The sequence below is a fragment of the Leopardus geoffroyi genome, chromosome A3, assembly GCF_018350155.1.
Source record: "Leopardus geoffroyi isolate Oge1 chromosome A3, O.geoffroyi_Oge1_pat1.0, whole genome shotgun sequence".
Taxonomy (NCBI): domain Eukaryota; kingdom Metazoa; phylum Chordata; class Mammalia; order Carnivora; family Felidae; genus Leopardus; species Leopardus geoffroyi.
This window is the reverse complement of record NC_059336.1, coordinates 54364581-54381857: the sequence shown is the minus strand read 5'-3', so window position 1 is coordinate 54381857 and position 17277 is coordinate 54364581. Positions and strand designations below refer to the sequence as shown.

The 17277-nt window shown below is 50.0% G+C and overlaps 1 protein-coding gene across 2 annotated transcripts in view; it reads right to left on the bottom strand.

Annotated features, from left to right (window-relative positions):
* UXS1 (UDP-glucuronate decarboxylase 1) overlaps window positions 1–17277 on the bottom strand; it is a 96981-nt gene that overhangs the window by 1014 nt on the left and 78690 nt on the right. For both annotated transcript variants that reach the window (XM_045445543.1, XM_045445542.1), the window contains exons 10-14: window positions 16608–16727; window positions 9188–9231; window positions 5335–5395; window positions 2215–2272; window positions 218–321 (exon numbers count right to left, since the gene is read on the bottom strand). In XM_045445543.1, the coding sequence (XP_045301499.1) occupies window positions 218–321; window positions 2215–2272; window positions 5335–5395; window positions 9188–9231; window positions 16608–16727 (387 nt within the window). The remainder of the gene's footprint in view (window positions 1–217; window positions 322–2214; window positions 2273–5334; window positions 5396–9187; window positions 9232–16607; window positions 16728–17277) is intronic.

The window sequence follows — 17277 nt, the reverse complement described above, 5'->3', positions numbered from 1 at the left end:
TGCTTTCACGGATTCAGCCACGTGCGTGTGCAAGTTTACAAGAGCAGGCTGCATCGTGGGCTCCCATTTCCCCCCATAACAGAAGACAACACATGAAAGGAGAAGCCATGTAATAGCCTGGAGAAAACCCTACATCTTGTCTGCCCAACCACGCCAGCGCCCAAGAAAACCACCACGGGCCTTTGTCAACAGGGCAGCGTTGGGCCCGCGCACTCACCACGGGCTCCCATGCCAGCATCATCTTCGCTTTTCTGATGTCAGGTTTTCTTTTCTGTGGGTCATCCTGGGCTTCGGAGAGAAACTGAATCTCACTTCCACTTCCTGAATTGTTGCAGAAAGAAGAAAGGTAAGAGAATCACAAACCACTCTGGTGTGACTTCTGCTATACGCCTCAAAGCAAAATCCCATCTGTGCAGTGAATAAGGGAGCACATCGCAGAACACATTTCTCACGGAGTCACTGAGCCACGTGAGGAACTGTACCTCTGGTCCTACGAGAGCTTGGTGAGAGGCGGTTACTCAGCCTCCACAGGCCTGAGAGGAAGGACAGGGCCTGTTCTAGCTGCCAGCTCCAGGGCAGACCAGCCACCATCAGCGAACATAGCAGGCATGCCCACAGGGTCCGACTCCGAAGTAAGTAAAAATGGTGAATGGGGAGTGTGGTCATCTGTGATGCCGATGGCCCCAGTGAGCCACATCTGAGGCATTCATGTGCCGCAGGAACGCCTCGCTGGAATTGGGCCGGCTGTCAACTCGAGTGCAGGAGGAATGACCGTGGACCAGTTCCGGGCTGATGCCTTATGGAAGACCTAACCATTTATGCACCTGCAGGTGTGAGCTCTGAGCCAACACATAAGCTGTCCAGCTACCCTGCTGGGGAGATCACATGCAGAAGGACAGAGAACCTGGCTTGTCTCACATCCTAGCAGGGCCCCTTCCCTGCTGGCCAGCAGAATGAAGCCACACCAGGGGCCATCGGCAAGACCTGCAGAAGAAACCCCCAGCAGAAGCCAGCCCCGATCACAGATCTGTAAACAAATAGGATGGTTGTTGTTTTAAGCCTCTGCAGTTTGGGCTGGTGTACTTACTACTCAGCCTTTCACAGAACCACAGAGGATCTTGTCAAAATGCAGATTCTTATCCAGAAGACATGGGTGGTGTGTGTGATTCTCCACTTCTAACAAGTATCCCATGGGCCCCACTTGGGGTAGAGGTTCTGAATGGTCTAGATCCCAGACAAGCTGTTATCTGAGTACATCCCTTCCCTACCTGGGTAGAGATGGGCAGACCCAGAGTGGGAAGGCAGGGGGAATAGAGCTAGGGGAGGCAACTGGGGCTGTGAGATCCTGCAATTTACGTCTGAGGAAGGTCAGCTCCGTCCTGTACAACTGTCTGGAGCTGATTAGAACATGCTGGTAGATGACAGCCCCATGCCAGGAAGGACAGCCCTGAAGAATCAGCACACCTAAGTGTGGGGTCTGAACAGGCAAGGCACTTCAGAACATCCTATGTTAGGCTTACCCCAGGTCTAACCACTCCAATCTAGTTGTGTCTTGACTCAAATTTCTCGATCAACTATGGAAAACAGACACCCCCTACGAGCCAGACTTCCCAGAGCTCCAGTAAGCGTGCCAAAGTGAGGACAGGCTTGCCCAGTGCACACTTGCAGCCCGAGGGCTGGCTGAAGATACACGAGCTTCTTACAGCTTTTAGAGTACGCCCTTGACTGGGGCTACTCCCAGTGTCTACGCTGCCTCCAGTGGGTGATGGCCGGGTTGGCCAGAGCTGTAAAGAGCTTGAAATTGCCAACAGGTTCTGTCAGAAACATGCAAGCTGATGTCACTCCCTCTTGGACCTCCAAAATCCCCTTCTCGTCACTGTCAGTGATGACTGTTTGGACACCAAACAATCGTCACCTGTGCAGCGCTCCACCAGAACCGTGTCTTGAGCCCTGGGAACAAGTGCTTCCTCCTGCTCCACCCCGACCTGCTGACGCAGCTGTGACCACAACCCATCTCCTTTCCCACGCCCCTTCGTCTTTATCTTCCCATTACTTAATTAAAGAATCAGAAAACAATTAAGTGTTCCTGATAAAGTTCTGCTTTTTATCCAATTCAATTAGCTTGTATTAATTACACATTTTTTAGTCAAGGTGTTATTAACTGATAGCGCGAGTGCTGCCAATTTCACTCAGCACGGTGTTTGTCCTACTTACCAACAAGGTTTTTAATTAACTGAGCAAATTCTAGGATTGTGTGTTCTTCTGGGTTCCCCTAAGGAAGAAACGGTTGCTGATTAGAAGTGTAATCCCAACAGCAGAGATCTCTACCACTCAAACTGCATGTAGATCTTCAAAGCATCCACGGGCTAACTCTGGCATCTTAGAAAGTCACCAGGCTCCTGCCTCTTCCTGTTTCATCAGGTGCTTAACTGATCGGGATGCTGACTAATCCCTCCAGCAAAGTACGAAATTGTACCGAGTACTGCTCTTGTCCTCCAGACTTTCTGTTAACAAGAACACCCCTCAGCTAGGTCAAGAGCATCTAATAAGGACATGCACGTTACCTGGCCTAGAAGACCAGGACAATTTCCGTATCTAACGTTACTATAACTGCGTTGTCACTTTGCATAAAAGTTTGGTGCTGCAAATTAGCTCTCCTAAGACAATATATTTCCCTCTGGATGCACTGTGTTAACAACTTCAGTAATAATGGATTTGCAAACTTGCACAAGGAAGCTGTAACAGAAATGAAATGCACTCACGGATGAGGGCTCTGGGCAAGCCAGAGGGAAAGACTCGATGTGGTTTATAAAGTGAGCTTGCTTTTGGGGGCTTTAAGGAAAATCATTTTCTCCTTTCTTTTCTTCCCTCACACATGACAGCAGCCACTGTCCTTCTTCCTTTCCTATTCCTGCTACTATCTATCTATCTATCTATCTATCTATCTATCTATCTATCTATCTAGAGTGCACACGCACAAGCAGGGATGGGGGGTGGAGAGAGAGAGGGAGAGAGGGAGAGAGAGAATTCTAAGCAGGCTCTGTGCTGTCAGCACAGAGTCTGACCCAGGGCTCGAACCCACAAACCATGAAATCATGACCTGAGCTGAAAGAGTTGGACGCTTAACCAACTGAGCCACCCAGGTGCCCCCCAATTCTGCTACTTTCATTTGCCACCTCCTCTCCATCATAAGAGACCACCATCAAGTTTGGCAATTTCATATCCTAAATACGCTGAACTCCCAACTTCCTGGTCTGGTAGAAGCTAGAAGGAAAGAGAGGCAGGAAGGGACCCTGGTCTTATATATGAGCACAAAGGAAGGACTAATTAGCAGAGTGGAGTGATAGGAACTTGGGAGGGAGGGGCCCTGTCTATGTCAGGACTACTGGCAGACCTTTTTCAGACTTCAGGGAAGACAGGTTTCTATAAGAGATGGGAGTTCCCAAATGGCCCTGTGCAAAGCCACATAACCCCCAGAAAAAAAGAAGGAAGGTGCCGGGTATCTAAGACAAGATCGGTTACTTTAGGAGGGCGATAACTGACAACACGCACATTTTAAAGGGTCTGGAGCAAAAACCCAGGATGAGGGTGGCATGGCCTTTAAAGTATCAGGTAAGCAAATGCTCAAAAGACACTGAGGCTCACAAGACGTGTCTCATTCTATTTTTAACTTCACATTTCTTCAAAAGTGCATGAAGGTAGCCCTATGTAGGCCCTTGCAGCAACTGGCCCCAATGATTGGTCAACAGCCAGACAAGGGAGTGACGACTCCATGTCTCCTATTTGGTCAGAATTCGCTCCAAACTCAGGGAGACAGGAACTCTACAGCTTGACTGCTGGTTACAAAGAAAAGTACAAGGAAAGGTTTTTGAGGGAAGTGGTTTCAAGAAATAAGCAGGCATGACTACTCCTGTGCAGGAAGCAGGAAGCGGTGGTTTGGGAGAAGCACCTGAAACAGACTTCAAGTCTTGTCAAGGTGAGGCCATGGCTCCAAAGAAGCTACTGTCAGGGGCCATAGGCAGAACATCTTGAATGATGGACAGTATACACTGGACAAGATGGAATGAGGGTGCCTGGGTGGTCAGTTGGTTAAAGTGTCCAACTTCGGCTCAGGTCATGATTTTATGGTTTATGGGTTCGAGCCCCATGTTGGGCTCTGTGCTGACAGCTTAGAGCCTGGAGCCTGCTTCAGATTTTGTATCTCCCTCTCTCTCTGCCTCTCCCTGTGCACTCTCTCTCTAAAATAAACATTGAAAAAAAATTAAACAAGATGGAATGAAGCCATTCAGAAGACAGTAAGCAAGAGGGTAGGGGGACTCCAGACATGGACATGAACTCTGGCTGAGAGCTGGGGAGGAGACTCAGAGGGTCTGACCTTGACCTCCAAATCCTTGGAAAGCTACCACACTGTAGAGCCATCAGACTAGCTGTGAATGGCCCCCACGCTGGGAAGTAAGGCCAGTGGGTAGCTCACAGACACCAAGATTATAGTTCCAAATATAAGGAAACTCTTCCTGCCAATGAAGTGCTCTGAAGGGAAGCACGTTCACCAAGCAGAAAACCGTGGGGCAAAACCACCTTCTGATCCCTCCAACAGAGAGACTCTGGGACCATGGGAAGCAATGAAGGAAGAAGCAACAAAGGTGCTCGGGGCAGTCAGTTGAACTACAGATGTGATCAGAAACTGGGAAACTTTAACAACTTCTGTGATCTGACTCTCACTTAAAAATGTCTTACAGAGAGTAGATTTATTATGTCAAACAACGAAGAAAGGAATGCACACAAAAAATTGTCCATCTACAGCCACAAAGGCTGTCACACATTTTTAGACCCAGGCCATTCAGGATGACAGAGGTGGGTGAGAGTTGTTGTTGTTGTTTTATTAAAAAATTTTTTGTTAACATTTATTTTTGAGAAATAGAGCGTGAGACGGGGAGGAGCAGACAGAGAGGGAGACACAGAATCTGAAGCAGGCTCTAGGCTCTGAGCTGTCATGACAGCACACAGCCCGCCTCTGGGCTCGAACCCATAAACTGTCAGATCATGACCTGAGCCGAAGGCAGACGCTTAACTGACTGAGCCACCCAGGCGCCCCATGAAGGTGGGTGAGCGTTTATCATGCCATTCATCCATGCCTTGCAGACATTTTACTCCTTTGCAAACTCTTACTTTGTTTTGTGTTTATTTTTTCCTCTGTTATTCAGCAGGCAATACACACGTGTGGCCTATGTGTGCTGCTGGGAAATATAGCACAGCCTGCTGCCCTGCATGGTTTTATAAAAGCACGGAACTCTAACATGACCTGGGGGGCATGGAAGGGGCGGACGTACTCACCAGGTTGACGGGGCTGCTGACGTTGCTGTTCATGAGAGCCACGAGGCCATTCACCAGATCGCTGGAAAAGACGGGAAGGCAGGGTCAGGCGTCGCCTGCTATAGTGCCCAGGTGCCCTGCAGACCCACCCCATCTCCCGGAAGAAAACCAAAACCCAAATGGAAAACCAACAGTCAAAAGCAAAATCCTGCAAATCAGCAGCGTTGAGAATGCTGTACTCATGGATGATGACATGATGTCTGGGATTTGCTGTCAGTGTGTGGGGGACAGACGGCTAAACAGGATGGAAGCTGACTGATGGGCCTACGTGCTCTACTTCTGTATATTTCTGGAACACTTCAACGATTAAGCGATAAAAATAAAATAGGCGTACACCCCCAAAAGATGGTGTTTCTACAGCTTCTGATGAAAAGTCCATGTTTAATGTGAACCATGTAGCTGGTCCATGTGAAAAAGCAATGATTCAAAAAAAAAAAAAAAAAAAAAAAAGACCCACTGAAATGAGAGCACTCCAGTATGTAATTCTCATACTGGCAAATCACAGATAAAGCCAAACAATGCAGGTTGAAATAAACCGGACCACTGCTGCCGCCCCTCAAACTTTACTTTGCCACCTCCCCCCGCCCCCCCCCCCCCCCCCCCACCCCACACTCCTCGCATGGAACGGTCAGGGGATCTGGATGTTTCAGATGGATCGTGACCGACTGGGCCATGAAGGTGAAGAGAAGTAAGCAAACTTTCGCTTACCAAGGTTTGGTTCTTATTTTCAGAGGCTTTAAAGTGTGGCTCTGTTAAAAAAAAGTTACTTCGTAAAAATGACACCTCACTGTGGCACACAAGCCCTTGTTCTACGTCTACTTTCATCGGCTGTGCTGCTGAGGAGATGTTTAAAGTTCTGCTCTGGTGATCCAAAGGCAGTCTATGTTGAAACTCTGTCATTACCAGCAAGGAGCAGGTTGCCAGGGTCAATTTCCAAAAGAAAACCTGTTTTTGCTTTCCTTTTCATTGGGGGGAAAAAAAAATCTGGGGGGTGGGATATTTAGCAAACTATTTTCTGAATTTTTGTCTCTGACGATTATTTTATGTGAACATGCCTAAAGTCCGTTCCACTCTCATAGGTCAAGCACAAATACAAGTAACTGCTGACTTTGGATGACTTTTCTAGAAACTGACAAAAAGTCACTTCATCACGATGGCAGTAATTATTATATTACATCACAACACGTCTCTCATGGCATAGGCCACTACATAACTCGTAAGAAGACGTTAAAAGCTGCCATTCCGTAGCATCCACAATCATTTTTTTTTTTTTAATTTTTTTTTTTTTTCAACGTTTATTTATTTTTGGGACAGAGAGAGAGCATGAACGGGGGAGGGGCAGAGAGAGAGAGGGAGACACAGAATCGGAAACAGGCTCCAGGCTCTGAGCCATCAGCCCATAGCCTGACGCGGGGCTCGAACTCACGGAACGCGAGATCGTGACCTGGCTGAAGTCAGACGCTTAACCGACTGCGCCACCCAGGCGCCCCCACAATCATTTTTTGAACTGAAGTGGGGTGGGGGAGGGAGGGCCCGCATTAAACTGGAAGGCAACGGACTCGTGCAGTCATCCTCGTGGCAGGGACACACATCTTTTATGTAATAAGCTGGCAACTTTTAAGGTCAAAATTGCATAGATCACACTTTTAACCTGAAGCTCTTTGAAAGTGTCATTTTGACAAAGTGACTTTAAAAAAAAAAAAAAAAAAAAAAAGCATGACTTTCTTGTGTGAATGAGGCTGTAACCTGACCGTGAAAACATCAGACCCAGTCATGCCAAGACGTGAATGTGTATGGTATGATCACCTGGACCTCAGAAACCATGAAATGTCGCTTCAGGGCAACTGTGGATTTTGGAAAGTTAACTTAGTACAGTAAGCACAGACTCAGACGTTGCACATTTTTAACTGCAAAGTAAACAAATTCTCAGTTTCTAAAAAACAGCTTGGTAAAAATAGCAAAACTGTAAGTTATCTGCCTCAGCGGGGTCTTGAATAACAAAAATTGGAAGTCAGGAGAGCTGTTTGCCCGAGCTTGCTACAGCCATCGGAGCACACACCGTGGGCACGTTGGGTCCTGAGCTGGCATGGTGTCGGTATGTGCACCATTGAGTTCTTAAAATATTTTAATCACTGGCGGAAGAGGTATGAGGCTATTTTCAATGAATTTTGTATCTGCCGCCTTTGAAATAATGAGCACGGCGAAAAAGATCCAGTTCTAACTGCTCTGTTACTGCACAGTCTCAATGACAGTTCACGAGCTGTCACCGCTGGAGACGTTTGGGGGCCACCGGTGAGGTGGCTCCAGGAAATGCCAGGAACCGCAGGACTCCCTCACAATGTGCACAGACTGGGGGGTGGGCGAAGGCAGGTGGGATGAAAGTGTGTTATTAGGAAAGATGGTGCTCGATACCCAGAGGTCCAATTAAGATGGTCCGGATACAGAAATGTAGCATGATGAATTTTCTCTGAGCACATGGTTCCTGGGGTAAGTGCTTTGAAATGAAAACAATCCTGAAGGAGTGGCTGCTGCAAATTTCCTGGTTAAATCCTTCTTAAGAGTATCTGGGCAACAAAATGTACCAGTTATATTTTACTCCCAGGCTTTGTGTCCTGCTCGGCAAGACACTCAAGGCCAGGGAGGAAAAAAAACAAAAAAAACAAAAACAAAAAACCAACCACTGACCGTGATGTATGTTTATTCATAGCCTTCTTTTAGACTAAATGTGAAAATTAACAAATACTTTCGGGGGAAAAAAAAATCTATGGTAGTTGTTTTTATTTTTGTTTAAAAGACTTTTTTTTTTCCTAGAAGTTCTATTTTTCAAAGAGACTTCCACCCAGGACTCTCACATAATCAGACAAAAGTCTATGGGGTTGCTTTGACCAAGATGTCCCAGACCTGTGCCCGCCACACCCCCCCCCCATCATCGCAGTAGCACCCCTGGGATGGCCTCGGGACACACCAGGAATAGCATTTTCCGAATGACAGGCATCCCAGGGTATTTGCATTGAAAAGTGAAAAATACAGGGTACCCAGATGCAGAGCTGGATTTTACGAGGATTTAGGATATTAGAAACTAATAAAGAACTCATAGTAACCATGTCATGCGGGAAAATATTTTGGTATATCCAACTGTTTATAAAGTACTCTCTTCCCAGAACCCAAGCTGCATTTTAAAATGTCACCAACTGAACTGACTGACAAGAAAACTAGACATATGAGGATTAACAAGAAAACGATAAAAATTACCACGTGAGACTATTCAACAAAGTTCTCAAATGTATTTTTTTCCGTTCCAGCATAAAATCTGACATGACGACAGTCTACCTTATCTTTCCCTTAATGAGGAGAGTCTCACCCGCCCCAGAAAGCCACATTTCAAATGGGTCTGATTTCAGCACCTGTAGGTTTGCTGGATGATTAAGGCCATCTCTCCAATTGGTGTGAACCGGAAATCAAGTCGCCCTCAGAACTGGGCAAGTTTCCCTATGAAACACTAGGTGGCAGTAAAAGATTAGCACATGAGTCATAAAAGTCTGGGACTTACTTGCAAAAAAAAAATTAAAGATTTTAAACGTGGGGCTTGAACTCGCAATGCCGAGGTCAAGAGTCACATGCTCCACCAACTGAGCCAGGCAGGCGCCCCTAGAATTTTAGCTTTTAAACAGAGAACCCCAAGGGCTTTCCATCTGAAAATTAAAACGGACTTTTAACCGAGCCACGACAGAGATGTGAAAATAATTAACGTATAAAACAGACACAGGCTGTTTGGGCCGCACCACCTCTGCCGGAAGCGGCCCAGCTGCCTTACCTGACGTACTGGAACGCTCTTGTCTGCGACCCGGATCCGTACACCTAGGAGGAAAGCAACAGTCAGGCTGCCCGAAAAAACCACACTGCAATGGGAAAACGGGGTTCCTGAGAACTCCAGGGGCACAGACTGACCTCAGAACTGACAGCGGAGGGGCAGTGATGTGACAACTCACTCTGTACTTCAAAATAATGCCCCAACACGAGAACGTGCACATACACACGTGTCAGGTCTGTCCTCCAGAGTCGGCAGTGGAAGGAGTTGCTTTCTACTGCGGTCTTGTGATGGGTCATGGATTACGTTGGGTTCTGGGGCCTGAGTCCAGCAGGGTGACGGACACGCATAAGCAGTGAGCAGTACATGTAACAGTCCGCCCCGACTGCCCATCAGAACAGCTGGTGCTCAGTCAGACCAGTCACAGAATCTCCGGGGAGGAGGCGGCAGGCACCTCGGTATGTTTACAACCAGTTCCCCAGGCGATCCTAATGTGCAGCCAAGTTTGAGAACCACCCAGGAAACTCTGGATAGGAGACAGAGGTGGTGGGAGAGAGGAAGGGGAGGGCTTCAACGCTCCATTTGTGTCCCCTGCATATCGTCATGTCTCCGGGCCTCCACTCGGTTCCTTTCCTCCACCGCTACAGACCCCCTTGTCTAAATGTCCCCTCCTTGTGACACTTCTCTGGCTCGTTCTCCAGGCCAGAATGAACGACTCTGCCCTTGATGCTCAGCCATTCACACCGTTCCTCTAGACTCTCTCCGCCACTCACACCAGCTTCCTAGGCTGTGGGCTCCTGGGCACAGGCGCCATGTCTGACTCACCCGTTCCCTGCTGTAGCACACACCACCCGTGCTCCACGAACATGTGCTGAACAGTAACCTTGTAATAAGCTCTGCAGTTTACAACCGCTCAGAATGAAGAGATGGACACAGAAGGCTCTTTGAAGCACCCCCTACCGTCACAGAGAAGGAAGGAGCCACAGGGCTTTTGTTTGCCTGCTTACGGTGGGAAGGTGGCAGCGGGGAGGACGAACCAACTTCTGGGACAGCCTGATTTCCAAGCCGGAACAGAACAACACCGGCGCCTCCTGCCACAGGCCGCCTGATGCCAAAGAGGAGCCGGAGGCCAAGAGCCCCACAGTCCACACCAGCCTCCTGGCCTTGCTTCCCAACAGGGCTATGCTGGCTCGGGCCGCCGGACTGGAGAAGCAAATGGGAAGGGACAGGTAAAGGGAGAAAAGCATGCCTCACAGGCACCTGCCTTTTTCTTTCTTTAAAAGGTTTATAGAAGGCTGCTTGTCTTAACCTGAATAAACATTTGCATATACCAACGTCAAAGGGGCATCAGATTGACCTACTGGGGCGAAGGCCCTCCCAGTGAGAAAAGCCCAGGGAACTGATTTAGGGAGCCTTCTGTCTACAAGACACAAAACATCGAAGAAAGAGGAGTGCACCTCTCAGAAGCAGACCCACCCTTTCCGGGCAGTTCTGCCTGAACCCAAAGCCTTGGTCTTGCTGGCCCTTCTGCTACATTTGGGCAAGTCAGAAAGGAAGCCTCAGGCCCAGTAAGTAGGAAGTACAATTGGGAGTGGGGGAGGGCCATCCACTACTGCAATGCTGGCTCGTCCCCTTGGAAATCCACCTCCATCCGAGGGGTCCTGCAGGTGTGACGCCCGTAGTATTTTTCGTACAACCTCATTACAGATGGGGTCATGGAAGCTCAGAGCGCTGCAGTGACCGACATCCAGGAGAGCAAAGTCTACCCTGACTCCAAGTCCGGGGATCTTTTTCCTACCCCACCGCATCAGTAATTTCAGAACGGCCTGTAGCTTCAGCTGTCAGCGATGGCCTACCAGTTGGCACTGAGCCATTCTCCCATCTCATTATAATGTGATCCGATTTAGACGACCCCCCTCAACCCGAGTGACCGCATCCTCGATGCATAGGTTTGCGGATGTGAAAGCTGTACTGTTGGTTGTTGGCCATGTACCTGCCGCTCCCGGCTTGCAGAGTCAACACGGAGGGTGCAGACACTCCTCTCTGCCTGCACCTTCCCGCCGCCCCTGGTCAGGTCCCTGCGACAGCGGGTCAGGTGGTCTGCTGCCACGTGCCGGCAACACGCACAGAAGCCCACTGCAAGTGCAGAGCGGCGACGGCCTTCAACGTGCCTGGCTGCAGGCGTGGTCTCTACTCCCACGAGCCCCCCCGTCCCCCTGACGGGACCCAGTGCCGTGGGCTGGCTGAGCCAGAGCCAGGGGCAGGTTAAGTGGGCTGCCAGCGTTACGACTCTGAAGAATCACACCACACACCTTCTCAACAACAGGAGTTATGAGAATCGTGATGGCGATGCTCACAAAACGTTGTAAACCCAGAGGGAAAACTCAAGCAAGCTGCGTCTGTTGAGTGTTTTGCACAGTGGCCTTGTTCAGAGGGCCCTCCCAGACGGGGCAGGGACGACCAGAGGCCAGGATGTCCTCAGGCACACCTCCCCAGCTGTAGGCACCTGAGTCGGCAGAGGCGGGGCTCAGTCTGTCTCCTTGAGACCCAGAGACAAAAGCCCCTCAGCAGCACCCCCACCACAGACATCTTCCACGGAGGTCCCACTTGATGTCCAAGTGGGGTAGCAACTGGCCCTCGGAAAAGTCCCTGTTACAGAAGGAGGCAATGGGAGGACCCCTATGCCCAGGCTGTGGCAGGAATGCAAGGATCCCGGGGAGCCCCACGCACAACTCTCCTGGATCCTGTCGATGATCGACTTTGAAGATGTGCTCCAGTGTGTGCACTTAGTTCAAATGCACTGTGAGCGGTGCCCCCGGACCCTTCTTCCCTTGCATCCTTATAAAGTCCTATTGGATTTAAGTTTCTGTAGAGTGTCGTATCCTTCATCTCTGCTTTGGTTTAAATCCATCTCCCTATATACATCCCCAGTATTTATTAATACGATTACCTTGAATTCTTGTGTGTACAATTCACTGTGTGCAACGTGAAGAAATAAAGAAAGGGTGCACGTGTGAGAGAGAAGATGCTATGTGCCCCTCTCCCCAGAAAATACACCCACCCTGACCTCAGAGCACCCGGAGCCCTGCACACCCCCCGGCCCAACCATAAGGCACACCAGGGCAGGCACCGAATCTCACCCACAGTCCTGACAACAAGCAGATAAGCAACAAATGCTACAACATGAACAACCCAGGGCCTGGTGCAGCCGGTGAGTATGGCACAGCTCCCACGGCTGCCTAGTTTTCCTCTACGAGAAGACAGCAGGGCTTTTAGCAGCTCTGGCTTCGCTTCATGGGACGAGAGAAGAGCAAGGAGATTCAGGGTCCTGCTCAGTCTGGTAACGAGGGCTGTGTGCAGGTCAAAGCAGAACGGAGATTCAGGAATTCCCAAAAGGGAGAGGGAAGCCAGTGGGCGGGGAGGCAGCCAAGAGCACAAGGAGCACTACCAGGGAGCATCACAGGGGAGAGGGGAGGAGCATACTGAACACTGCAGGGGAGCACCACAGGGGAGCACTTTGGGGGAACGCAGCAAACGTGGGGGGCATGAGGAGCACTGTGGGGCGATGGGGGTCATGGGGAGGACAGCCAGGGAGCATGGGGAGCACTATGTAGCGAGCACAGAGAGTAGCACAGGAAGCACTGCAGGGGAGCACAGAGAGCATGGGGGTCATGAGGAACACGCAGGAGTATAGCGAGCTCTGCAGGGGAGCACTAGGGGGAGCACGAAGAGCACCACAAGGAGCTTGTCAGAGAGGATAAGGAACACGGGGGTGGTGGGCGAGGCATGAGGAGCCCTGCGGGGCAGCATGGGGCGCATGCATCAGCCCAAACCCCACTGCTGTGCCTCGTGCCTCTGTCAACGAAGGCCCCAAATCACAGAGCACTTCCGATACTACACTGTGGATACAAACAGTGTATAAATAAAATGCAGATTTTGGTCTCAGAAGTAGGGTTTCTCTAAAATTTCCCTTTAGAAAAACAGCAAGACTTTTTAAAAGATACAGACTGTGACTCAAACTCCAATTCTTACACATCCAGAAAAAATCAATGTCATCTGCAAGTTGGAATAAATCACAGGAAGGTGGCAAGACAGAATTAAGCCCCACTGTGAATGTGTGTATAGGTCACATGTGAGCGAGCCAGTGCTTAAACTGAATGAACTCAAGTCTCTTCAAAATAAACTTAATAAGCTGGCCCTCCTCAAACCATACTCAACTATTTTCTAAACTTTCTGAACTGGATTGCAGGATTTTCTGAGCTTCTGTGTGCTCAAGCTAGACAGAACAGAGCTTCTGTGCGTGACTCACAGAACTCAGCAAAATATTCCGAGTCACCCTAACAGAGGTCTATGACTCAAGGCGGGGACAGGTCCAAAGAATGGTATTTGCCCAGAGATAAGATAACAAAAGACTTCAGGGAAATAGCAGCTGGAAGGCAGGTGACCACAGTAACCCAGCTTGGAAAAGGGAAGGCAAGATACTAAGCTGCTACAAATGAGATCTTTAGTCTTAGAAAGAACTTGCTGGCAATGAACAGGAAGGGAAAGGATGGTTGTACCTCCTCGTTAAGCAAAGTGTTCCCCAAGATGGGCTTGACAGAGAGTCATGACACATGACCTCCTCCTCCAAGACTTCTCCACAGAGCCATCTGACGAAAGAAGAGAGGCTATCTCAACGGGGCAGCAAAGGACAAAAAGTTTAGCGACTCCATCAAATCACTAAAGGGAAATAGAATGTTGTGTGACAGGAGGGACCAGACACTTCTGAAAAGCCTCCCTGAGGACTCCTGCCACCAGAGGCGCCTAGAAAAGATGGAACGCGGCGTGTTTTGGACTCGTCGCAGTCCTGCTCGGCACCAGTCGTCCTGCTGCCAGGTCCCTGGCACAGAAGCTCTGGTGGCAAGGAGACAACACATGAGTTACCACCATCTGCCCACAATAGGTGCTTTCTTGGGCGGGTGAGGACTTGCTTCCCACCTGACACTTGGAGCACTGGCTGCAGCCCAAAAGGCAATCAGTCAAGAAGCTGTTTCTCAGAAAGCTTTTAACAGTTTGCTCTGCAAACAAAGCAGCTCTGATCTCGGGTGTGAAGATAGTCAGCGAGGGCAGTGGGTAAAAAAGCTCTGGGAGTGTCCCTGAGGGTGAGGAATTCTCAACCAAGCAGCTGGACTTGAGGGGTCCCCGTGCAGGAACCCGGGGGGCCCAAACAGCAGGCAGAAGGGGAACACGGAGGAGAGGCAGCTTAGCTTTCAGTAACACTGAGACCACTACTTCCAGAACAAGCCCCAGAGCCCTTGTGCTCATCACAAAGGCAAGCAGCCACTATAAACCCAGTCGTTAGCTTGACCAGCACTCATCACACGCCTCCTGGGCACCAGGCACTCTTCTGGCAGCTGGGGACTCGGTCATGAATGAAACTAGTTCCTGATTCCAGAGCTGACACTCGAGAGGGGATTGGTGGCTGGAAAAATGATACTTCGGTCAGTGATCAGTGCAAGGAAAACAACAGAAAGCATGGTTAGGAGGGGAGAATGGCAGGTGGGTGTCATTACATATAGAATGGTCCAGATGAGAGGATGATTGAACAGGGAGATGCCTGGAAGGAACGTGCTCCCTGGAAAGGTAGAAGCAAAAAGCTGGGGTTGCAGAGCAGTGGGGCAAAAAACTGGGGTATGCAGGGAGGCCCGTGAATCACGCTCTCAGCAGGTGAAAGCTCTCGAGCTTCTACTTATCTTTAAAGGCTCCCCTGGCTGCTGGGCAGAGAGCCCCCAACAGGGAGAATGAGCAGCTGGAAGGCCAGGGCAATAAACTGGGAGTGTATGGCATGAGGGCCAGGGGCACTGACAGAAGAGGTAGACGGGGCCGGATTCTGGATCTCTCTAGGGAAAGACCACCAGGCTGTGCCAATGGAGTAAGAAGAAAAGGAGCCAGGGTGTCCGTGGTGTGGCCATCTGCAGGCCCCGAGGCTTGGAGCCAGCAGCTGGTAAGTGGGAGGGGGGAGCAGGTGTGTGGCACCCTGAGAAAGGGTTTGGATTCACCTCTCTCCCGCATGTGTGCAGCAAAAGTCACCCACAACATGTGTCTTGCCCTGGATCAGGGGGCACATCATCTTGTAAGAGGCTCAGCGTTTTGTTCTGAATAGGCAGCGGAGTAGCCAACCTAGCCAAGAAGAAATAGGAGCACCACGGGGAACAGCGATCGAGAGCAGAGGCTCCAGCTCAGACTGGCAGCCGCTGTCCGGCCACATAAGCTTGGGCAATTCCTCTAACCTCCATGCTTCGGTGTTCCCAGCTGGACAGTGGGCTAATAGAACCTGCGCCCCATACATCTGTCGTGAGCACTGAGTGACTTAATGGAGCTTCAGTCTCCCCATCTGGACAACAGGCTAATAGAATCTGTGTCCCCCACATCTGTCATGAGCACTGAGTGACTTAATGGATGCAAACGTCACTGAATAGGAGACGGTAAATTTACTCTATTGAGAGACAGATGGATGGATACGTATGTACACAGAGCTGTAATGTTCCCCCCAGAATCCACTCAGCTGATAAGCAAACCATCCTGCAGTTTTCAGAGTAACCAGACCCTTATCTACCCTGGATGTCCACCAAACACTGAGCCTGAAAGGACGCAGAGGCTACAGGGCTGGAAGATGTGAGGCAGACAGGAGGAGGAGGAGGAGAAGGAGGAGGAGGAGGAGGAGGGATAAAGGAGGCAGGAGGGCAGAGGAGCAGGAAGAGGAGAGGAAGAGAGAACTGAGGATTGAGCAAAACCAAAGAAAACCATCTGAACTGAATCAGCAAACCCCACAGAGAGCAGGCGAGAGCCACTCCTCCCCAAGGAGGCGACAGGGGGTGGTGGAGATGAGCTACCCATCCTGATGCCACAGGGGTGTCTGAGGGCATCGGGCGGCTGGTGCTCACCTGTACTCTACGCTTGAACCACTGACCCCAAACCACCAGGGTCCTGAAGCCTCCCAGGGTTGAGTGCAACCAGCAGAGGGCGTATGGGCGTCACCATGACAACTGCCAAGACTTGCCCCAGACACCTCACTTAGCAACCTGAGGGTCACTGAGGACACACACAGCCCTGGCTACAGATGGGGGGCCAGAACAATGTCCAGAAAGGTGGTTGCTGGCAGGCTGGTGCGGCCAGACATACCCCAGGGCCCGAGCAGCATGGACCAGGCTGTAGCCCGCACACTAGACTATCTGTGCGCCTGGAGAACAAGCCCACCAGGTTCTGCTGCTCCTCTTCTGGGTTCTAGCCCGCGCCTTCCCTCCTCGTCACTAAGGGCAGCAGGATGTGCCCCGCGCAAAGGGACAACTGCGGGAAAGTTATTCCCTGAACCAAGAAGCACTGCTCCTTTGTCACTTGCTGGCAGACTGCCAACTTTTTCTGCCCCCCACCCGAGGCCCGCACAAACCGTGAGCGGCTCGCCCTGTAGCGCCTGCAGGATGAAGTTGCTGACGACCCGGCCGTCGTTCATGTGCATGCGTGGCCCAAAGGTGTTGAAGATCCTGGCCACCCGCACTTCCACGCCTTCCTGGAACAGCAGAAGAGGACGTGAGATGCAGTTCATTTCGTGTTTCTGGTGCCCGGCCCATAAAGGAAGTCTGAAAATGTCTGGCTTTTTGCTCCTAGATGAGAGTGGTTTTCTGGTTCGGTCTACATGATGCATTCGTTAACAAATATGAGGACTGCACACAGTTATACCAAACTCAAATGTGTCCCTGATCCCACTATCAGGCCACTGGCATCAACCCTCTGCCAGAAAACCTGCGAGGTAGCTAAACAGTACATGGGGAAAACATGTTTGGAGAAAAAATTTTTCCCAGCAAATAAATATCTATTTCCCAAATAGGACCATGCCATGCATAGTCCTTTATAATCTTCTTCACACAGTATTTCCTGCAGGTTTACTAGTCAGTAGTGATTTAAATGTCAATGAATGTTTAATAGCTGATTTGAAGAAAAACAAGCAAATACTTTATCCTGGAAAAGAAGGGACATACGGGTATTCTTTTGAAGAGCCACGCTGTCTTACACTCCCAATCTGGTCCACTGGAAAACTTGTTTTAGTGAAAACCTAAAGA